Source organism: Culicoides brevitarsis, chromosome 2 (genome assembly GCF_036172545.1).
Source record: "Culicoides brevitarsis isolate CSIRO-B50_1 chromosome 2, AGI_CSIRO_Cbre_v1, whole genome shotgun sequence".
Classification (NCBI taxonomy): Eukaryota; Metazoa; Arthropoda; class Insecta; order Diptera; family Ceratopogonidae; genus Culicoides; species Culicoides brevitarsis.
Genome location: NC_087086.1, coordinates 21,554,389 through 21,577,498, shown reverse-complemented (window position 1 = coordinate 21,577,498; position 23,110 = coordinate 21,554,389). Strand labels below are relative to the sequence as shown.

The window sequence follows — 23,110 nt, the reverse complement described above, 5'->3', positions numbered from 1 at the left end:
AATGAAATAAAAGAAGGACAGAAAAAGAAAAATAGGACAAGTATTAATTTATGAAATCAGAGAGAATAATAAAAATAGATATTAGTAAAACAAAAGCTTTCGAACGGTATCTAAATGAACAATGTTTTTTGTACAGAAAAATTAATTAAAATAATTTCGATTAAATTTTATAAAAAATAAAAAAAGCATCTGATAAATGTTAAAAAGATATTACATCCCTCCTTTACACAGTTTAATCGACAGGATTGTAATAATAAAATGAAAGTAAACATGTTTTTCAATCTGTTTTCACCACACGTACGTTTACTTACCTGATTCTAAGCTCATAATACGGAAAATCCCTTCCAGGCATTGACAGTGTAAAATATTGCAAAAAAACTAAAATTTATTACTTTATTTTTACAGTTGGAACATAATACTATAAGAGAGCTTTAGTCGAAATAAGGAATACACATTTCCCAACAATAATAATAATGGAATGAAATTAAATTGTAAAAAAGGGAAAACTTCGACAACTATTAATTTCCTCGCTTTGTATGTACCTACTCGTATTGATATTTCGTTATTACTTATTTATAGTACATGCATTATTTCATATTGTTATCAAGTAAAGTAAATAACGTCAAAACTTTTAATTTTATTTCGAAATATGTTTTTGACATCAATAGAGAAAGAAAAAATATAATTACTCTAATTATTGATGACAATCATATACTTTTTCAATTCTTCATTTTCTCTGCTTAATGATTTTATAGAAAATATCGAAGGATGATGGGAAAGACAACAAGTGTAAATTATCAAAAGGAGATGATAAAGTTATTTTGTTGTCAGTAATTTTTAATTGGTTTCGTTCTGAGTGTCAATATTATTGAAACGGAAGAAAAAAATATATTGAATGAAAAATTTTAACTAACTGGAAACACAAGTTTTGTACATAATATTTATTAATCTAATCTAAATAATCGCTCAATTTTATTGAAAAATTGTTATAGTGAAAAATAAAAAATAAACACTGTGATGATAGTGCTCCAAGTCTTGACCAAATGTAAATGTTTGAATTTAATACATAAGGCATTAAAGCGGTTTTTTTTGTTTGTTCTGATGAATAATAATAGAATAAAAAGGACTGAATAAAAAATTTTTCGGTTGAAATTAAATCAAATCAATAATACAGTTGTAGTTTAATTTTAATTGTGCAAAATCATTCAACATCTTAAAAGACAAGGGCAAAAATAAAGTTGTGATAAAATTACATAGAAAAATAATTATCATTCATATCCAAGAAGTGTCTACACTTTACAGACACGTTCATTATTTACAAGGCATGAGAGGACAAACAGGTTGACAAACAAGCGTTACTGGACTGGTTCTGTCTTGGGACGTCTGAATAGCAGAATGTGTGGCTCTGGCTGGTGGATCATGTAGTGCACCCATCCTCGACTCTGTTGAACTCCAATCGCACGCCATTCACTCTCCGACATCAAGTGTGTTTTTGGCACCAGGCGAACAAGTTCTTTTGGCAGCACAACATGTCTAAAAGAAATTTGAGAGAAAAATGTTGAATTTGCATTCGCAGTATCGCAGAACATCTGGCTTGGATGCTCAAAGAAAGGACACAAAAGAAAGGGAATTCAAGTATGCAGGAATTCAAGTTCAGCTTACCTGTATTCGTACTCATCATCGTAATATTTGTCACTGTAGTAGATGTCTTTGCCACTCATCTTGTATTTTCACTGAATTTACTTGAGCTAAACAAGAGTTTTTTCAATTCTTTTTTCGTTTCACTTTGATTTTAGCGGTCGAACAAACGCTTTCCGGTTCATGTCTTGTGCAAACTGGGGCAGAGCCAAGACACCAATTGTGCGTTGGGGTTTGTTTATCATTGCCATTCGTCTCACCGGACTCCAGTGAGAGAGAAAGCCATTTTTCCAGTGTGAAAGACACGAAAATACCACTTTCCAGTGATTAATTACTAAATACTGGAGAACGAAATGTATTTCATCGAAATAAAATGTAAATTTACGCAGCTTTTTGCACTCAAACACTTAATCAAATCAGTACTTTAAATTTTCTTTGTGGTATGCGCGAAACCTTTCGCCGTGGGTCATTGTCAATTGTCTTGCTCCTTGGTACTGAAGGAACTAGAATTCACATGCTCGTTCTCTTTTCGCTTGTACGTCCCTTGAGTAGAAACGTGGCTACAGCATAATTAAATCAAAATGGTAAAAAATATTGCTTAAAATTAAGAAAAACATCTCAAAAATCTAGTTTAAAGTGTATAAAGTGGCTTGGCGTTGAAAAAGACCGCAAAAATATGTGGGTTAATGGAAAATTGACGAAAAATAATTTTTGTCGCCATTTTCCATTTGCAGACAGTCGGTCAATTTTTGATGAGATTTTTTGGAAATTCTCGGAAAGAATCCCCTGAAAAATGAACAAAAAGACAAAGCAAATGTGCTAGCAAGCATAATTGGATGCATTACTCCGTTTTTTGTAAAATTATTGGAGGGTTTAATGCATTTTGTCAAAAACGCGTGTGCCAACTCATTCAACCCACTTTGTGCATACGTACTCAGCCATTGTCTTTGTGTGCATATGTATAAATGTAGTATAACTACATCTATACATGTCCACTTTCAACACATGTGCATGTGTAATTTTTAGAAACATCTGATACTAATGGTCTTTTTATTCTATTATTTTTCTCTGTTTGTAGGTTAACTTTACGGTAGACGAAATTCGTACCATGATGGACAAAAAACGGAACATCCGTAACATGTCCGTCATTGCTCACGTCGATCATGGAAAATCAACGCTCACCGATTCCTTGGTTTCGAAAGCCGGTATCATTGCTGGTGCCAAGGCCGGAGAAACACGTTTCACGGATACCCGTAAGGATGAACAAGAACGTTGCATTACCATCAAGTCGACTGCCATCTCTATGTACTTCGAGTTGGAGGATAAGGATTTGGTCTTCATCACGAATCCCGATCAACGTAACAAGGACGAGAAAGGTTTCTTGATCAACTTGATCGATTCACCCGGTCACGTTGATTTCTCCTCCGAAGTAACGGCTGCCTTGCGTGTCACCGATGGTGCTTTGGTCGTCGTCGATTGCGTCTCCGGTGTGTGCGTCCAAACTGAGACTGTATTGCGTCAAGCTATTGCCGAACGTATCAAGCCCGTTTTGTTCATGAACAAGATGGACCGCGCTTTGCTTGAATTGCAATTGGATCCCGAAGAGTTGTACCAAACTTTCCAACGTATCGTCGAAAACGTCAACGTTATCATTGCCACTTACAACGACGACTCCGGTCCCATGGGTGAGGTTCGTGTCGATCCCTCAAAGGGTTCCGTCGGTTTCGGTTCAGGATTGCACGGATGGGCTTTCACCCTCAAACAATTCTCCGAAATGTACGCCGACAAATTCAAGATTGACGTTGTCAAACTAATGAACCGTTTGTGGGGAGAGAACTTCTTCAATGCCAAGACCAAGAAATGGGCAAAGCAAAAGGACGACGACAACAAACGTTCGTTCGTCATGTACATCTTAGATCCCATCTACAAGGTCTTCGATGCCATCATGAACTACAAGAAGGAGGAGATCCCCGTCTTGCTAGAGAAAATTGGCGTTGTCTTGAAGCACGAAGACAAGGATTTGGATGGCAAGAAATTGTTGAAGACCGTCATGCGTACTTGGTTGCCCGCTGGCGAGGCTTTGCTTCAAATGATAGCCATTCATCTCCCATCCCCCGTCGTCGCCCAAAAGTACCGTATGGAAATGTTATACGAAGGGCCCCACGACGATGAAGCTGCAGTTGCCGTCAAAAATTGCGATCCCGATGGTCCATTGATGATGTACGTCTCAAAAATGGTACCTACCACTGACAAGGGTCGTTTCTACGCTTTCGGACGTGTCTTCTCTGGCAAAGTTGCCACTGGACAAAAGTGCCGTATCATGGGACCCAACTACACTCCCGGAAAGAAGGAAGATTTGTACGAAAAAGCTATTCAACGTACCATCTTGATGATGGGTCGTTATGTTGAAGCCATCGAAGATGTTCCATGCGGTAACATTTGCGGATTGGTTGGTGTCGATCAATTCTTGGTTAAAACCGGTACCATTACCACCTTCAAAGATGCTCACAACATGAAGGTAAGTCAACATTTTTACTATAGTTATTCATTTTTCTAAGTTGTTTCTCATGATGATTTGCTAAATCACGGACCTGTACTGACAATTTTGATGTTACTTGATTTCCTGACACAAACTTGCATCCAGACATAAGAAAAACTTCACACACAGAAACTAATAAAGCTTTTTGATTTTTCTTTTTTGTGTCACATAGGTCATGAAATTCTCTGTCTCACCTGTCGTGCGTGTTGCTGTCGAGCCCAAGAACCCCGCTGACTTGCCCAAACTCGTAGAAGGTTTGAAACGTCTCGCCAAGTCAGATCCTATGGTCCAATGTATCATTGAAGAGTCTGGCGAGCACATTATCGCTGGTGCCGGTGAATTGCATTTGGAAATTTGCTTGAAAGATTTGGAAGAAGATCACGCTTGTATCCCATTGAAGAAGTCCGATCCCGTCGTCTCGTACCGTGAAACTGTCTCCGATGAATCCGATCAAATGTGCTTGTCTAAATCACCGAATAAGCACAATCGTTTGTTCTTGAAAGCCTGTCCCATGCCTGACGGTTTGCCCGAAGATATTGACAACGGAGACGTCTCAGCACGTGACGACTTCAAAGTTCGTGCCCGTTACTTGGCAGAAAAGTACGAATATGACGTTACCGAAGCTCGTAAAATCTGGTGCTTTGGTCCCGATGGTACTGGACCCAACATCATTGTTGATTGCACAAAGGGTGTCCAATACTTGAACGAGATTAAGGACTCTGTCGTTGCTGGTTTCCAATGGGCCGTCAAAGAAGGTGTCATGGCTGAAGAAAACATGCGAGGTAAATTTAATTTTTATTATCTGACACATCTAGACCGCTTCATTTTTTTTTCTTCAAACTTCTTGTCCCAAAAATGTTTGACTACCTTATGAAAAAGGTTTTAAAATACTGACAAATTTTTAATTTTTGTTATTATAAATTTTTTTACATTGATTTTCGGTTGATTTCAAAATTTTGCAAGTTAAATGAGGGACAAAAATTAAAAAAAAAATTGAAACGGTATAAGTAAATATTTAAAATGATGATTTCAATTCTTCACTTCATAAATCATTTGATGAACAATTTCAAGCTCAACAGGTCTGAAAGTTTCTCAAATAGAAAACAATTTGCAAAATTTAATAACTCTAATACTAATTGATTTTTTTTGTGTTTTCCATAACAGGTGTCCGTTTCAACATCTACGACGTCACTTTACACGCTGACGCTATCCATCGTGGTGGTGGTCAAATCATTCCAACAGCTCGTCGTGTCTTGTATGCCTCATACATCACCGCCTCACCACGTATTATGGAACCTATCTACTTGTGTGAAATCCAGTGTCCCGAAGTTGCTGTTGGTGGTATATATGGTGTATTGAACAGACGTCGTGGTCATGTCATTGAAGAATGTCAAGTTGCCGGAACACCCATGTTCGTTGTCAAGGCTTACTTACCTGTAAATGAATCATTTGGATTTACTGCTGATTTGAGGTGAGTTATTAATCATAGAGAAAACTTTGAACCCAATCAAAAATCCATCATTTAATTTTACAGATCTAACACCGGTGGACAAGCTTTCCCACAATGCGTGTTTGACCATTGGCAAATCTTCCCCGGAGATCCAGCTGAGCCACAAAGCAAACCTTATGCTGTTGTCCAAGATATCCGTAAACGTAAGGGTCTTAAAGAAGGATTGCCAGACTTGTCTCAATACTTGGATAAATTGTAAATCATTAATTACAACGTGGGTGGCGATCTAATTGAATATCAAACAATCGCAGCATATGAATAAAAAATAAAACTTTTTTTTTATTATATATAATTTCTATTTTAATTTAAACAAATGATTAAAAATGTTTACATCTGCATATTAGCTTAAAAACTCATTTTATTTTATTTCAAATACTGTCTGGCTCAACGAGGGAAACGTTTTCATTTAAGAAAGAAAAACACTGACTTTGCAAGAAAAGTAAAATAAAATTGGAATATTGATAAAAAAAAAGAGTATTTATGAATCTTAAGAAAGTTTACTCAGTAACTTTGGTAGATGATTCTCTGTTTTTTCCCATAACATTGACTTTTTTCGATTAGAGAATGGCAAAAAATAACATGAACTATTTGGTTAACCACTAATGGTTCGTAGACCATCAAGTTGTGGAGTTCGCTGACGGGGAACTTGACGAGGTGCAATTCCAGCTGAAATAGGTGCGGGTTTGCGCCGCCGGTTCTGATTTGAGGCCGGTAAAGGTCTTGCAGGCAGATCCTCGTCATAGTCACTGGAATCACTTTCTGCATCTGGAAAATCGAATGGATTTGGAGCAACTGGTGTCTGGTTGTGTGATCGATTTCCACGGCTTGTATTCAGTCGAGAGCTGGATGGGCTCTGAGATTGGCTTTGAGAATCGCTTTCACTTGGTTGTGAAAATACTTGTTTTGTTTTAGCTGGTGGTCCTGAAAATGGGTAAAAACTCGTGGTTTTTCAGGAAAACGTTAAGAAAAAAGTTTTTTTACCTCCTCCAACCAGAGTTCCGCGACACGACTCAAGAGTTGTAGTGTTTCCGCTTTCATTTGTGCTATCTAACTTGATCCTCTTCGGTGCTGAACCGCCATCATGTGAAGCATCTATGTGCTCGCTCAGTTTAATCAATTTTCCCATAATACGCAATGAGCCGGTGCTGTTGATGTAATTTGTAGAGAACTGTGGAATACGTCGGATTACGACTTCGCGGAGTTCCAAGTACTTTGGATCCGGACGTTCCCATAAAGACGTCAATTGTGCTTTGAAGCAATCGTCGCAAATATTCTTCTTCTTGAATTCGTCATATAAAATAGTTTTTTTGATGCTAAACACGTACAAATTCACGTGAGCGTGCCGCAAGCAAAAGTTACATACGTATTTAGAATCAGAGAATTGTGATTGAGACATTTTATGTTTAGAAATAAATAGGTGTTATGGAATTTAACCGACAACCAATGACACTTAACATTTTTAGGGTTGCCAGATTTGTCATATCCAAAGAGGGAAAATGTTCAAATATTTTTGATACAATTTTTTTTGAATTATTTATTGAATTCACTATGTTTGTTTTAATGTAAAATGATATTGATTTTAAATCTTATCAATTAGGTCTCAAATAAAAAAATTGCCAAAATCCAAGATATTACTTAAAAGTGATGCATGGAACTTATCCAGACAGCAAAGACAAGAAATGATGTGAAGCCTATTATCGCAGTTTTGCAGAGATTACAAAAAAAATGCTATCTTTTTTATTAATTTTGTTATTTTTTTGTTTTAATAAAGATACAACAAGTTAATATACTCTTAATTGTACTGTTCAAATAAAAAGGAAAACAAAAAAAATAATATGTTAAAATTGCATATTTCTAACTATTTTACTCTTCTTTCCGATGAAACTTAAATACATATTTTGATTACCTAATGTGAAAAAACAATAGTACTCAATAAAATTATATCATCATCTTTGAAATTACGTTCCAGTTCACTGATTGAATGTTAATTAAATGTGTTCTACATATTTACTTAAAAAGGTGTTAAGGTCAAGGTTTTTTGTTGATAATTAAGGAAATTTTTAAATGCGTCAAATTAAAGATGAAAATTAATTAAAATAAAGAAAATTTAGAGTAGAAAGGAATCCTGCTGGCAAGTCTTCAATAATTTTTAATATGTAATAAAATTCTTTTTTCTTTGTTTAATGTACAATTTTGAGCTACGATATTTTTCTAACAATTTCTGAAAGTACATATTTACAGTTGCAAGAAATATTTAACAGTCTTTTCAAGAGACTGACATAAAACCACGGTAAGATAATGAGGCGGGAAATTTTGTAAAATTATTTTATTTTTGTACAGTTTATTATTATTTTTTTTTATATAAAAACGGGATATCCAATTAAATGCTTTATTTTAAGTTTGTACAAGTCATTCACCGTTAACCATCACCAGGGATTTTAAAGAGATTGATATTTAAATTTCATTAATTTAATTTTATTGCAATGACCTACGTTTGGCTTACCGTCGAGAAAAAAAATATCATTAAAAAACACTCACTAACAAAATTACGATCGTTTTCGAAACAAAAGCAAAGCTGTAGGAATTGCACTATAAAACTTTTCTCAAGATGACTTGACTTTACCGTTGGCACGAGTGCCGGCAGCAGAGGCCATGGGTGAGGTGAGAATTTCGGGATTTTGGGCGAGATGTTGAATGCCTTGTGACACAAACACCTTATATACGGGCTTTATGAATTGATCCCAAATAAGATTTGCCGTATCGTCCAGAGTCGTTCCCAAATCACGTAACTCTCCGCTATAACGAATATATGCCCACAAAGTTAATGTTAGCAAGGCAATACCCATAATGAGGTTACAGAAATTGGCAAACGTGTAGATTCCAAAGAGGCCAAAAATGCCACTCAACAGGTACGCGACAATGGCAATAGAGAAATAAACCGCGGGTGTGCGGGCGGCTTTGAATATATTCTTACTCTCGTTGTGAGACTTGAAATTGACGAAGGCTTCTTCGAGGTCCTGTTCGAGTTGTTCGCGATACGTTTCTGAGAAATCGTCTCCGCCCATCTTGCGTTTAGCTTTGAATTGTTCGATTGCTTTGTCCTTGATGCGCAAATGTTCCGACTCCAAGTGACCTTGATTTAAGTATGGCTGTGTTCCTCCACAAATTTCTTCCATTCGTTGCATATAGTGTTCCTTGGCAGCTGTTTTCGCATTGACAATAGAATAAATATAAAAGGATTTTACATTAAATTTTTTATCGAATAAAACTTACCAGCAACCGCAGTCAAGTTATTTGCTTCAGCAGTAGCGACAAGCATCGTCTTCGGTTCCGGCAATTCGTTTCCCTTGTAGATGTTCATGTATGACATAAAGTACTGGACCAAATCTCTCGCCTTGACCGTTTGTCCATTTATTTTTTTGATGATAAGGTTGTCGGGTGCCAAAAGCATCGGAATCAAGTCTTTCAATGCCGTCCTGAATTCGGGCGTTGCATCTGACAGGCGTCCATCGAATTTGGGGTTAGTAGCAACAGTTAAGCCAGGATGTGGCATCAAAAAGCACGCAATTTCATCGAAACATGATGATATGTGTTTTCGTAGAGACTGCAATTCTGGATGTTGTTTGTCCGACACTTCCAATCGATTACGGAGAATTTTCCTTCCGCCGTCCGCTCCATAATCAGCCTCATAGGGGAAACTCCAATCACGAACTAAGAATTGCAAACGTTGAAAAGGTTTCTTTCCGCTGTCGGCTAAGGCTAGTCTTCCGTATTCCGTAAAAAGTTGCAAATGTTGCAAGTCGTCTTCCTGGATGTTTTGAGACACGTTAAAAATGAGCACGGACGACAACATTGTACTCAGTGCAAAAACAGTGGCACACTCTTTCACCGTACTCTGACTGTCAAAAGCACCCTGTGTGTCCATTAATGCAATTGCAATTTTTTCTCCATTCGGTAAGTCGTGCAAAAAGAGCTCTGACCACATCCAAATGCCAGTGGTCTCACGTTCAGAGCCACCTCGCCATGAAAACCCGACAAGTGGTTCATCATCAGATCCAACCCAGTCTTGTCCTTCCTTCTTGTGAACATACTGAAAAATTCGCATAAAATAGAAAATATTATTGGCACAATAATACACACAAAAAAATGTTCGTAGCGCGTACATCAAGCACTCATCTGCAACAATTTATAAAAAAATAAAATAATAATATAATTATTGTAGACGTAGTGCTGAACTGTAAGTAAGTAGTTGTAAAAAAGAAGGTATTTATATATATCTTCATGATGATATAATTTTAGAGTTGAACGCGGATCCCAAAATTACTATCTCTAAACAAAGCAAAGACGAATGACGACGTAAGCAAAGTATCGTATACATACCTTTGCATATAAATAACGCAGGAAAAAGTCCAGAATGAAACTTTTGCCCTTCCTAAAGGCACCTGCCACGGATATTATCACGATAGAGCGATCTTTGACGTCATTTCGCATCAAGATTTCACTCAATGCCTCCTCATTTAAGACAAATGAATGATCTTCATCGCCACTTGCATCGACAATTTGAATTGGTCGTGAGCTCATCCTTCTTATATTTTGTTATTGTATCCTTTTTCACTCCGTGGTTCACTTTACAACTCACTTCCGAATACAAAATGTGACTAAGTATTTCGTTTGAGCAACAAACTAAAAAATAACTTGCGGATAAACGAAAAAATTTAATATTTTCTTTTTCTTGCGACAACACGATAATTTTTGTAGAAATTGAAATATTACATAGAAAAGCCTTCAATACTTTTTTTTTTTGCCCTAAGCGCATTTCTGTCTCTTACTCATGAACTTCGTTTCTCAAATGTCATTTTTTTATTATTTGTTAAAGTTTTAATGTAAAACTAAACATATTTACAATTCATAAAATAAATAATGATGGTTGCAATCACTTTACGCGACTTATTTGTGTTAAAAAAGTGTGATAAAATGATAAAATTTTTCTTTTTGCTAAATATTTTTAATTTTCCCTCTGAAATTTTTAGAAAAATCCTGGATAAAAAATATATTTTTAATAAAAACTTTAAAGAAGCATGACAGATAGACGTAATTAAAGACAGTAAGAGCGAATCTATATCTTATAAATGCGCAAAATACCGAAGCAATACAAAAGTTCACGAGCGAATATTATTTTCACTGGGTGTGAAATACTGTGCAATGTGTGAGAGCACAATAAGTTTGTATCGGGAACAGAGCAGAATATGAAAATCAGAAAAATTTTACGACCGTTATATGTTTATGAATGGCATATATTTACTTTATTGATTTCATTAATATTTTTCATTCTTATATATCTATTAAATTATTTAATTAACGATATTATTTGGGGGTATTTAACTTACACTTTAGAGACTCGAACCTTAAATACTACGAAACAGAATTCAATTTTTTCAAAACATCACATCCACACATTTTTTATACACAAGAAACGCAACAAGGAAATGGTCCTTTAAAAATACACATGATCAATATGCACTAATTTCATTAGGAATCAACATAATATTAACGTTCACATCAAAGAAATCTCGGTCAATCACTTTCTTTGATACAACTGTGTGAATCCTTGAAACCAGTACATGGCGCGTCCCTATCTGATGGTGCCATTAAATGCTTGTGTCCGATAGTAATATGCACAGATGCCAACAAATATCGAAAATGCGGTAGTTACAATCATTGAACGACGTGACATGAGAGCAAATGGAATAAGGGAATTGAGGAAGGGATGCTTAAATGGGCGTACATTGTTGTTATTGCCTTTCATTCGTCGAGCAAGTTGAGCTTTTCGGATCCTTTCATCTTCAAGGGCACGTTGTTGTTTCCTGTAACACGAGAAAATTGTATAAGTAATTTAATAGGAACAAAAAAGAAGATTCCTTACTCTTTTATGATCATCTTTTCTACATCTGCTTCGATCATCTTTGGAGGAAATTTTTTATACAACGTATCTGCATACGTCAAAAGGTACTCGAATGGCAAATCTTCCGGTAACTAAAAATATTTTCAATATAAAATATAAAATTATAAAAATAATTACAATTTCAAATGTGAAATTACTTGTGACAAAAGACAATGTAAACTTGCTATATCACAATCTTCTTTAAAAATATCATTTTCTCTATATAGCACGATGGCTGCTGTAACGTATAATGGAAGTAATGGTTCGGACGCTAAAAAATAGTCGTAAAGACGCACGACGCTTCTGTAGCTATTCAGACTGTGGCCGAACCAGGTGAGGAACCACGGCAATGCAAAAAGTGTCCCAACTGTCGATCTGTGAAAAATTCAAATTTAGCTACATTATTTGCTATATTGACCTTATTATGTAGCTTACTTTTCCAGATATTCACACAAAGCCTTATTAGTTCGTCGTATAATTGGATAAATGGACATAAGTCGTTTTTGTGTTGGCTCCATTGTTTCTTGCATGCATTCGTACAGATGTTCCGTCGAGAGTTTTTCCATAACATGAAAAGCAACTTCTTCGCCGACAACGAGTAAAAATGTTACGGCCACATCATGATACCCCTGATAGTATTTCAGATGAGGATATTTGATAATGACGCGTAGAATAAGCACTGTCAATTGATCTTGTAATGCTACTCTTTGTTCGTATGGAATTCCGGGAGGGAAACGTTTCAGACTCCGATTAACATCTAACACAACCTGGTTGTATTCCGGGTGTGTTTGTAGATCGTCAAGACAAGGGACTGGTTCACATTTACACGGGTCAACATTTACTAAGAGAGGCCAAACGCGTTTCCGTAAATCGTCGTTTATGAGTCCATATTCAGATTTGGCAAAATTCTGCCAAGTTTTGATGGGTTGCTCAGCGTACGTTTCCAGAGCCTCCTCAATTTTCGCTCGTTTTTCTCGTTCTTCCTTATTTTCGGGATCTAAGTAGAGTATTATCAAACATGAGTCATAAATAGAAATGACGAAATTTGTTGCTGGAGGTCAACTTCCTTTTTATTAGTAAGCATCATAAATGCACTTACGTTTTTCAAAGCTTAACTCTGTCGGCTCACTTGGATGGTTGCTTAATCGACCATTCTCACTGCTGCTCATCTCACAAACATCGATTTTGTCAATTCTTTCAAAGTCGCTGGACGTTTCACTTGAATTTTCCATATTTTCCATCGTAATTGCATCAAAATAAAGATTTTGTTAAAAGTGACAATTTGCTGTCATTATTTTGAGGCGTTATTCATCAAAACTATTTTTCAGATGGGGGAGTGCTTGGTAAATTACCTATGAATTTTGCAAGATGGAATCCATCCTCGACTTTTATTTAATTTTATTTGACATAAATTTAACATTTTCAATTATATTTAAATAAAATTCATGGGATTTCTAAATTTTAACGTATTTTTTAAGACGATGCTATATATGAATGATGCCCTACTGTTTTCCGATCTGGAACCCATTAAATTTCTTTTAACAATAACAAACCGTTGTGCGAAATGCAACAAAAATTGTTAAATTCATAAAATCCTCTTGAGAGCTTCCAACTAAATATTGATCATGCACAAATTGTTGATTATTTTGTTATTTCTTGTCGTAAAGTTCTGGAGCAGTTTGGACGCCACGACTCATTGGAAAGTGAATTATGAAAACAAAAAGATACAACCTCAAGTAAATATGCTGAAATTTATTTTTCTTCAATCATGCCTTAAATGTCTGTCTTTTCAATTAGTTTACATCGCCGTTCTACCTGAAACAACCCAGCAACTTGATGGCTTTCCTTAACCAATCGGATTTCAAAAAGCGTATCGATGAAATTGTCCACGAGTTCACAGTCATCAAGGAGGAAGTCTTGAAACACATGAATGAACTGGACACCATCACGACTGATTTGAGTTCTAAGACATCGTGTATTTTAAACTACTACCTCGATGAATCCGAGTTCTTTTCCACTACCTTGACACACACTTACTGGAATCGTTTAATGCCCGGAGGACTGAGGGAACCCACATCCGGCGAAAAATCTTCCAATAAAGCCGTGAGTCCCAAGTGTTCGAACGTACTAGATTTGGATTTTTCGATGTATTTTGACCACTTGGAGTCCATACGGAATCGTAAAAGTGTAAAAATGGAGCCCGAAGAGATAATTTGGCAGGGAATCGGTTTATCAGCGTCGACCTTTGCTCGTATGCTTCACAATAATTTAAAGCAAAATCCAACATCGTGGAGATGGCATAGCCTAGGATCAATTTATTGGCGTTACAAGGGAAATGCAGCAGAAGCTATTGAATGTGCGAGACGCGGAATCGCACTAGCATCGCGACAAAACAAAGATATTCCACTATTAAGCCTCGGAGTTATATTACAGCGATCAAAGAACTACAATGATTCGTTTGTCGTGATAAATGCTGCACTGGACCATGAGCCTAATGTAGCGGAAAATCAAATTGCCATGGGTAATGCACTATTCTTGTTGTCCGAATTCAACAAATCAATGGAATGTTATGAGACGGCAAGGAGTCTCGATCCAATCTATTACGATAAAGTCGAATACATACAGAAAAGCATGAAGTGCTTTCGTGAACTTAAAGTGACGTTGCAACAAATGGAGGCTTTGCTAGAAAAAATTGAGCCAGAATTGCAGCGTTCTTCTGCATTGAAAAAAGAATTTCAGGAAAATCACGAACTTATGAGCAAAGAACAAGCTCCCATTAGCTCCCGTATTTACGATGATGAAAATGACTTAATTCCATTGCTGCAAAGATCACAAATTTGCACGACGCGCTACGACAAGCTAAAGGACGGCGATAATGCTGGACTTTATGTTTTTTGTGACTTTATGTCGGATTTGCACGACGACGAATGGCCATTGGAGGATTTTGGGTCCGACATGATTCATCGATATGTGGCACTTCGTGAACTCATCAACACCTATCGCATTAATTCGCTAGGTATTTACAAGAAAATCTCTATTGAGAACTTGGATTTGTCAACTTTTGCCTTTACTCAAGAAATAAAAAAGTGAAATATTATTTACATTTAGAATTTAATAACGAATATATCTATAAAAAAAATACTTGAAGTGCTTTGTACGAAACGATTATCAAACTCAAGTATGTATGAAAACCCTTAGAACACTATAGAAGAAGTCAATGAACGTAGGTATCTAAACGGCTTTTGTGCTTACTGTATAAACCACTTCAATAAAATCTTAGGTGCAAAACTAATAAAACTCGTTCATAAAAGAGGCGCTTTTCGAGTCGAAACCGCGATCCAGATCAGGACAAAGACTCTTATTCAAAAAAGTACCTTGTAAATATTTTAATACCCATTTTTTTTTTTTAATTTCGTGTTTTATTGCATTGGTACTAATATACTTGTAATGAAACCGACAGATCTTCTTGATTTTAATTAGAACGTTGAATATTCCCATAAGTATCAATGTTGTATGTAAATGAAGTGATGCTACATCCAATATGTATCAAGAAAAAATTATACCATGATTACGTCCGAAACTTTTTTTAAAGAGTACATTGAACTTTTATGTTGTGTTGTTGTTGTAATTTGTTATTATTCTTTTGCCTTATTTAAAAAAAATGCAAGAGATATAACTCTATTAGACAAGGACGTGAGTTAATTCTTGAATGCATATAAATTAACATATCATTTTCTATAATAGGAACATAGCCAACAGAACCTGCTTTAAGAAAGAACAAGAAGTTACATATCCGTATTTATTGTTGCATAATATAAATACATTCAAGATGTTATATTTATTAGGGATGGATGATGTTGGTAAATTTTTTTATCTGTTGTACAGGGATTTCTAAAAAAATCGAAAAAAATCAACATCATTTAGAAGAAATTAGAATAAAATTGAAAAAATCTCGATTTTTATTTTGTTGTGGAGCTTAATAACACGTATAAAAAAATATATTTTTAATGAAATAGATTTTTGGAGCGCTTGTTTTTCATTTCTTTGAAAAATCATAGTTTTGTACTAACTTAACGGCTCAAGTAATTCGAGGATTCTGTTATCCCTATGACGTATTTTATATTGCAACATCTTAGAAACATCATTTACAAGAAAAAAAACGTAAACCTATGTGAATAGAAAAGAATACGAGATGATAATGAGATCTTGTTCTGTTCTTACATACGAAGAATTTCAGAGATTGCGAAATAAAGAAGAAAACGAAGAACACGACCGTGTCTGTTTTATGCATACCATTCAGTCTTGAGTTACTCTTCCAACTGAATAGGCGCAAAAGTGAAATTCGGTATGATTAAAATTAATTTGCTACTTCTGCCCTTAATTGTTGGCATTGTATTGGCATCAACGAAAACAGGTGGCGAGGATCCAATTTTGAGCAACAAGAAGGTCCTCACAGGCTTAGCGAAGGAAAGGTCTCCCGATACATTGACTTCATACGATCAACGTCAAACGGGAAAATATAACGTGCATTTCAACATAAAAGATGTGCAACTCTTCTCAGTGCGCGGCGATGAGTTTAATACTGGAATGGACGATGATTCTTTCGACAACTATGAAGATTATGACTATGACCCAAGTCACTTTACAATTAATCCTATTTTGGCAATGCTTGGTGCAGATATAAGCCCTTCTTCGACTACGTCGACTACCACAACCACTACTACAACTGCAAAGCCGCAAGGTGCTTTCTTAAGTCTCACAGATCAGAAAGAGACTACATCTGAGTCTCCAGTGGTAGAAATTACCAGTAAGCCCATCGTAACGGTATCTAAACCAGATAACGTCCAAAAAGAGGAGACAACCACGAAGACAGTTGTAGATGAACTGACAACTGAATATGAAAAAGTTCCGTTTGAAACGCTAATGGATCCCATATTGCGCCAACTTTTACGAAGTAATCAGAAACACAATAGAAAAGCTCCATTCAGACTCAAGGCTGTCTATAAGCGTCCCCACAAATATCGCATAGCGCCTAGACGAGTATTGAATGAATTCGTTATTGAAGGTGTACCCAACAGATTAGACGATGAAATTTCGAATCCGCAAGATTCTATAAATTTGGCTATCGGATTACCTTCAAGACCGTTGCAAAACCTACCTAATCCTAATAATTTGGTGGCACAATCATCAGAGGATGCTACAACCAGACGTCCTCGTAGAACTAGAAGACCTGCTGAAGATGCGTCGTGCTTTGAGGGTGAATATTTAGATGATTTTGGCCGTTGTATCAAGATCAAACCGGAAAAAGGAGAACTGTAAGTGTTAATAGAAATACATATATTTTGAACTAATGTAATAAATTCTGTTTTTTTTATCATTTCAGGCAAAAAATCTTTAATCTTTTCACATTACTAAATCTTTTTGGACGACACAATTAATTTATGCTTTTGTATTTGTATTCGTAAATAATTTTTAAGTTACATTGATTGAGTGTCTTGAGCGCTCTTAAACATGAACTGCCGAAAAATAAAATATCAAATTCTAAAACAGAATCGTCAGGTTTTCATTTATTAACTAAATTTATCTGGGGTAAGAAGTTTGTTTCTTTTTGGCATCAGGCGACTTGTTTGTTTCGAGACACTAAATGGACTCGTACGAATCTTGCGTTTCAGCAGCAGGACGACATCCGTTTTGTAAAAACCGAATTCCATCTCTCACCAATGACGGCAAGTCCGTCCAGAACTCGTAATGAGGAAAGGCTTCAAAGCCCCGAGATCCTTGCATAATGTACTTGAATAAGTAGCCGCCAATGAAATAGACAATCATCAAGATTCCCAAAATGAGAAGCAAGATGGAACCAACGCTATGAGATATTTCAGCGTGTTCCATGAGACATGCAGCTGATGAGTAAAATATCAAATTCTGAAAAACAAATGTTCTCAATGGGTTCTGAGCGAGTCTATTTATAGAGTACCTTATCTGGCGTTAGAACCAATTTGGATTGTTCCAACGGTAATAGAGCCGTACAAACTAGTTGAATTAAGTTTTCATTGAACTTTAGGAAAATCGAATTGTTTGCCTCTACTTTGAACACACCATCGGACGATTTTCCAACAATTGTATAAGTTGACTCGATTTTCGTATCAGTAACGTTGGTTTCTTTTTTGCAAAGCTGTTGAAACAAATGTGATAAAAAGGTATATAGAAAGTTTTTCTAAAGAATCTTACGGAAAATCCTTCTTTGCAGCCCTCGTTTCCTACGGGAGTCTTTGTGTCCGTACATGGATGAAAGAAATATGTGGTCCAAGTTTTGTTCAAGGGCTCATCGAACTGTTGATAACTCTGAAAAGATGGAAAACTCTCCAGGCTCTTCAGTTCAAGTGTCCCAGCAGTCGTATCATAATGGCAAGATTCCTGCAACGATATTTGCACTAAACCGAGAAAAACTAAGAAAAGTGATATCATCGTCGTTTTATTTTCTTTTGTTTACGACGACATCCATTTATGACGTCGGTTTGAATGTCTTCATGAGCATCATGAGTGGATGGGACCTTCTTGTCATTCCATTTTCCAAAGGCAGCAAACAACATAATGCGTCCAATGTTAAAATAAATCATTTTTCGATGTAAACTTACACGAATCCGCGTAGTTTTAGTGCAAAATTGTGATAAATCTCGCAAAGCTTGCGTTTAACGCAACATCTGGTTGAAAACCTGTGAAACTGCGATAAATTTACAAAATACCGCTTAGCTGGTACAAAGTCCCCCATCCATATTTTTCAAAAAAATAAAGGATTCCGGAGACATTGCGCGAGTCACAGACTCAATTTTACATTAAGTTTTGTTGGTGCGAAAAGTGACAATGTTTTTACAATTGGCTAATAGAGACATCAGAGGATATTGTGAATGCCGCTTCTTTTCACCTTCACCTTTCGCCTGTATTGTTTGTAAATAATTGCCGGAATGAATCCCGATATACACATCAAAACTGAAGTTGTAAGTCATGTAAATGGAGAGGAAGGGCTGATGCACCAGAGTATACAATCGGGCCCCAATCAACCCCCTTCAGTTGACAATCCTGACATCCGGTTCAATCCCGTAACATTCCACAATGTCTCGCAACTAGGCAAGTATTTTGTCTTGACAAACCTCTTTCAACAAGGCTCGAACATATATACATCGATACCAAAGCTACAAAATATCAAAAGTGACGCCGGTGATGTCATTTTAAATGGTCAAGCTGTCGGTCCATCTGAGTCGAGTTGCACTGTCATTGGAGAAGAGACGCTGCCAATCCACCTACAGCTCGTAGAGTCAAATGTGCATTCCAACAATGAATCTCACAACACGCAACAACAACAACAACAAATAACAACTCAATCATATTCAGACACTTATTCTGAATCATTGCAAGTCTTGAAACATGATGTAAAGCCGCAAACGAATTCGATTGATGTTCGAAACAGCACTGCAGACAACGACACTAATACAAAACCATTGGAAATGCTTAAAGTCAATATCGATGATTTTAATCAATTTTTGAATTATCATGAGGTCTTCGGGAAACTGACAACTGATCCTGTTCCTCCCTCTTCGGGTACTTCGGTCACAACTACACAACAACACTTGAGTGACACGCTAGGCACAACAACAGGCTCTGCGATTGGAGCCATATCAGATAATGCGTGTGATTTGTGCGGCAAGTTATTCCAATACAAGTATCAACTTATCGTCCATAGACGATATCACAACGAACGCAAACCATTCACGTGCCAAGTTTGTGGATTAGCTTTTCAAAATTCGGCCGAATTGACGTTACACGGAAAAAGCAAACATGTTGGCGGGTCCAAGATGTACATTTGCAACGTTTGCTTTCACGTTTTTCCCAATGACACATCCCTTGAACGGCATAGCAAGCGCCACTCATCAGATAAACCGTTCCTTTGTAACATTTGCATGAGAACCTTTAATCGTCGTGAGCACTTGGAAAATCATCAGCGGACTCATACAGGAGATTGTCCTTTTCGGTAAAATCCTTTTGGATGGAAAATCGAAATCATGTCATCTTAACAATTTTTGTTTATATAATTTTAGGTGTAGATTTTGTGGAAAAAATTTCACAAGAAAAGAACATATGGTGAATCACGAACGAAAGCACACAGGAAATACACCACACCATTGCACCCAGTGTAATAAATTTTTTACGAGGAAGGAGCATTTTTCGAATCATATGATGTGGCATTCTGGGCAAACTCCGCACATTTGCACGATTTGCAACAAGAAATATACTCGCAAAGAACATCTAGGTAAGACTTTTAGTTTTTGGTTTCAAGGTGTTCGTTTTAAAAAGTGCTTTATGATCTCGTTTCTAATATTTTGAAATACTAATATTTTGCAGCAAACCACTTAAGAATTCACACCCACGAAACACCATTCTCCTGCCAAACTTGCGGCAAAAATTTTACTCGAAAGGTATTAAAATCAAAGTTTATTGGTTATAGTCACTTTAAAATAAAATGTTGTTTATTTTAGGAGCACTTTACAAATCACATACTTTGGCACACAGGTGAAACACCACATCGTTGTGACATTTGTTCAAAAACGTTCACCAGAAAGGAACATTTATTAAATCATGTCAGGCAACATACAGGTAGGCTCAATTTGAGACAAATAATAAGGCAGCTAATTTTTAAAATTTTAATCTAGGCGAATCTCCACATAAATGCGATTTTTGTGAAAAGCTTTTTACGCGACGTGAGCATCTTGTAAATCATCGTCGTCAACATACTGGCGAAACACCATTTAGCTGCACGTATTGTCCCAAGGCCTTCTCTCGAAAGGATCATTTGGTCAACCACACCAGGCAACACACGGGAGAAAGTCCATTCAAGTATGATATTTTCATTTAAAAAAGTCTAATCACAACTTGATGTTTGCTATTTGTTTAGGTGTGAATATTGTCAAAAACAATTCACTCGTAAGGAACATTTGGTCAATCATAAAAGGCAGCATACAGGCGATTCACCGCATAAATGCCAGTATTGTCAGAAACAGTTTACAAGGTAAAGTAAATATGTATATTACACCGTTCGTTACACCGAGCCAAAACAGATAACCGAAAAAAATTATTTTTCAACCCAGTACAAGTCTTATATTTTCGGTAATCCAGAAAATATTCAAAAATTTATTACATATGTAGTAAACGTTACAATATAATAATTACGTTACGTTCAATATTAATTTTTAAGTGCATAAGTATATTTTAAGTTCATATGTATAAAAGACTATTCTTTAACAGGAAGAATGGATATTTGAACACCTTGAAATTTATGTAAATTAAATTTTCCTAATACTGGTTTGAATAATACATTTATTCAATATAACGATAAATTTTATTGTTATAATCTTTCGGTTATCCGAATCGTGTTGGATTGGTGTACTTATTCAATATCGGTCCCTTTTCTAGACGCGAACATTTGAACAATCATGTTCGTTTACACACCGGCGATTCTCCCCATAAATGCGAGACATGCGGAAAAGCTTTTACACGAAAGGTGAGCTTTTTGATTTTGTGATTTTAATTAATGTTTGAACTGAACGAACTTAACTTTTCAATATTGTTTAATAGGAACACTTGACAAATCATATGAAACAACATAATGGAAGTACGGAGCACTGTTGTAATGTTTGTAACAAGCCATTTACTCGAAAAGAACACTTGATAAATCATATGAGTCGATCTCACACTGGCCAGAGACCTTTCAAGTGTGAAGAATGTGGCAAAACATTTCCGTTGAAGGGTAACTTACTTTTCCACCAAAGAAGCCACAATAAAGGGGTGAACGCAGAACGAGCTTTTCGATGTGACTTGTGTCCAAAGGATTTCATTTGTAAAGGTAAGATTTTCATTTATTTCAAATTTCAAATGATGTTTTCATGTTACTTTCACATAAGGTCACTTGGTGTCGCATCGGCGAGCTCATTTTGGAGAACGTCCTTATAATTGCTCCGAATGTACTAAAAAGTTTTGCGAAAGAGGCAACATGATACGACATATGAAAAAACATCATCCGAATATTCCCCTTCCAATCATACCAAAGACCCATCACTCAAATATCATTAAAGTACAAGGTAAGATTTGTAATTTCTATGTTAATTTTTACTTTAGTCATATCTTTTTCTTACTTTAGTTTCTCAACCAAATACATCTAGCATAGAAAGCACTAGTATTAAGTCAGAACCAGTGCCAATGCAACAAACATCCGTTGTTGTGAACGCATCAATTCCTGTTATTACCTCATCAAACAATATTGATAATAATAGTCATAATCAAACAAGTGATTCAATCACGACACACGCGAGTAATGCCATTCAAACAATTCAATACACGCCACACTCACAAATCCATCATCCTCATCAAATTCCATCGATAGAAACAATCAGGACGTCGCACAACTTATTACAACAACACCATATGCCGTCATTGGTAACATCTCCGCCACACTCAATCTCTACCGTTCCCACATCACAACAACAACAGCAAATACATGTGATTCGTGGACCAAATGACGTACTAATTTCATCTACTTCCCAAACTATTGGAAGACATGAGCTAACGATTCCTGTTACAATTATCCAAAGTACATCAAATGAACAAGTTGAGCAAGAACAACGATTGCATAGTAATGAGGTTGTCTATTAAAAGAAAAAATGTGTTCAAAATAATTTGAACTGGTACAATTCGTTAATTATAACACGGAAATGTTTTTTTAAAATGCAGAAACAAAAAACAAAGATTGAAGTCTTTCTAATTATTCTAAGCGTAAAATATTACAAATTAAGGAAATAATATACATATATATAAATATATATTTACTAATTCTATTAGAATAAGCGATGAAATTCCTTGAAGATATTATCTATATGTTAGGTTAAGGACTTTAAAAGTCATAAAAAAAAGTTTTTACCAAATTTTATTTGTGTGACATAACATTAATCGATTGAATTAAATACAAAATAAATTTGTATAAGCCCATAAGATGACATAACTTATACAATTATACATGTTAAATATGTGAGCTTTTGATTCCAGTTCTTTCAAATTATCTACATACATTTGCAAAAATTAAAATTAAATTAGAAAAAAACAAACAAAATTAAATTAAGTCATAAGTAGTCGAGCATTTAATAATGGTATAAATGTTAAAAATAAAAAATATGTTTTATAAGTGTGGTTTTTATAATGATGAAAATAGGAAGTAAATCAGATTCACATGCTACTATATTAGAAATTAAGCTTATTTTTAAGAATCAGTCGAATTGAGTTTATTTTCATGAAATTAATCAGCAGAATGCCATGAAGTCTTTCAACGTTCCTTATATTACAAATTATACAAGAGCAATCAAAAACTTTCATATATTTTTTGTAACAAAAAAAAAACCAAAGTTATTTAATCCGAAAATGATTTAAAACTATAAAAGCA

At 35.6% G+C, this 23,110-nt stretch overlaps 8 protein-coding genes across 8 annotated transcripts; 3 read left to right on the top strand and 5 right to left on the bottom strand.

The window, feature by feature from the left end:
• Positions 1 to 1,169: 1,169 nt before the first annotated feature.
• On the bottom strand, positions 1,170 to 1,824 carry LOC134830750 (cyclin-dependent kinases regulatory subunit). The gene is made up of 2 exons (XM_063844322.1): positions 1,663 to 1,824; positions 1,170 to 1,533 (listed from the first exon to the last, which is right to left on the bottom strand). Exons 1-2 carry the CDS (start codon positions 1,719 to 1,721, stop codon positions 1,356 to 1,358), a joined length of 237 nt encoding a protein of 78 aa, XP_063700392.1. The 5' UTR covers positions 1,722 to 1,824; the 3' UTR covers positions 1,170 to 1,355.
• A 306-nt stretch (positions 1,825 to 2,130) lies between these two features.
• On the top strand, positions 2,131 to 6,039 carry LOC134832902 (eukaryotic translation elongation factor 2). Its single transcript, XM_063847108.1, has 5 exons — positions 2,131 to 2,222; positions 2,717 to 4,156; positions 4,350 to 4,959; positions 5,342 to 5,648; positions 5,712 to 6,039. The coding sequence occupies exons 1-5, from the start codon at positions 2,220 to 2,222 to the stop codon at positions 5,884 to 5,886; spliced, it is 2,535 nt and encodes an 844-aa protein (XP_063703178.1). The 5' UTR covers positions 2,131 to 2,219; the 3' UTR covers positions 5,887 to 6,039.
• On the bottom strand, positions 5,960 to 7,129 carry LOC134832903 (uncharacterized). Its single transcript, XM_063847109.1, has 2 exons — positions 6,669 to 7,129; positions 5,960 to 6,608 (listed from the first exon to the last, which is right to left on the bottom strand). Exons 1-2 carry the CDS (start codon positions 7,081 to 7,083, stop codon positions 6,280 to 6,282), a joined length of 744 nt encoding a protein of 247 aa, XP_063703179.1. The 5' UTR covers positions 7,084 to 7,129; the 3' UTR covers positions 5,960 to 6,279.
• A 1,011-nt stretch (positions 7,130 to 8,140) lies between these two features.
• Positions 8,141 to 10,452, bottom strand: LOC134830504 (atlastin). Its single transcript, XM_063844009.1, has 3 exons — positions 10,068 to 10,452; positions 8,961 to 9,777; positions 8,141 to 8,889 (listed from the first exon to the last, which is right to left on the bottom strand). Exons 1-3 carry the CDS (start codon positions 10,266 to 10,268, stop codon positions 8,291 to 8,293), a joined length of 1,617 nt encoding a protein of 538 aa, XP_063700079.1. The 5' UTR covers positions 10,269 to 10,452; the 3' UTR covers positions 8,141 to 8,290.
• A 520-nt stretch (positions 10,453 to 10,972) lies between these two features.
• On the bottom strand, positions 10,973 to 12,906 carry LOC134830142 (TBC1 domain family member 20). The gene is made up of 5 exons (XM_063843530.1): positions 12,728 to 12,906; positions 12,064 to 12,625; positions 11,787 to 12,003; positions 11,611 to 11,720; positions 10,973 to 11,551 (listed from the first exon to the last, which is right to left on the bottom strand). The coding sequence occupies exons 1-5, from the start codon at positions 12,867 to 12,869 to the stop codon at positions 11,320 to 11,322; spliced, it is 1,263 nt and encodes a 420-aa protein (XP_063699600.1). The 5' UTR covers positions 12,870 to 12,906; the 3' UTR covers positions 10,973 to 11,319.
• Positions 12,907 to 13,179: 273 nt separating this feature from the next.
• LOC134830724 (tetratricopeptide repeat protein 17) lies at positions 13,180 to 14,729 on the top strand. The gene is made up of 2 exons (XM_063844292.1): positions 13,180 to 13,364; positions 13,426 to 14,729. The coding sequence occupies exons 1-2, from the start codon at positions 13,254 to 13,256 to the stop codon at positions 14,716 to 14,718; spliced, it is 1,404 nt and encodes a 467-aa protein (XP_063700362.1). The 5' UTR covers positions 13,180 to 13,253; the 3' UTR covers positions 14,719 to 14,729.
• Positions 14,730 to 17,167: 2,438 nt separating this feature from the next.
• Positions 17,168 to 18,141, bottom strand: LOC134830263 (uncharacterized). The gene is made up of 3 exons (XM_063843684.1): positions 17,857 to 18,141; positions 17,603 to 17,800; positions 17,168 to 17,550 (listed from the first exon to the last, which is right to left on the bottom strand). Exons 1-3 carry the CDS (start codon positions 18,091 to 18,093, stop codon positions 17,269 to 17,271), a joined length of 717 nt encoding a protein of 238 aa, XP_063699754.1. The 5' UTR covers positions 18,094 to 18,141; the 3' UTR covers positions 17,168 to 17,268.
• A 71-nt stretch (positions 18,142 to 18,212) lies between these two features.
• On the top strand, positions 18,213 to 22,700 carry LOC134830262 (zinc finger protein 665-like). The gene is made up of 10 exons (XM_063843683.1): positions 18,213 to 19,654; positions 19,722 to 19,933; positions 20,026 to 20,099; positions 20,160 to 20,277; positions 20,334 to 20,517; positions 20,576 to 20,689; positions 21,094 to 21,181; positions 21,256 to 21,523; positions 21,582 to 21,758; positions 21,818 to 22,700. Exons 1-10 carry the CDS (start codon positions 18,591 to 18,593, stop codon positions 22,327 to 22,329), a joined length of 2,811 nt encoding a protein of 936 aa, XP_063699753.1. The 5' UTR covers positions 18,213 to 18,590; the 3' UTR covers positions 22,330 to 22,700.
• Positions 22,701 to 23,110: the final 410 nt, after the last annotated feature.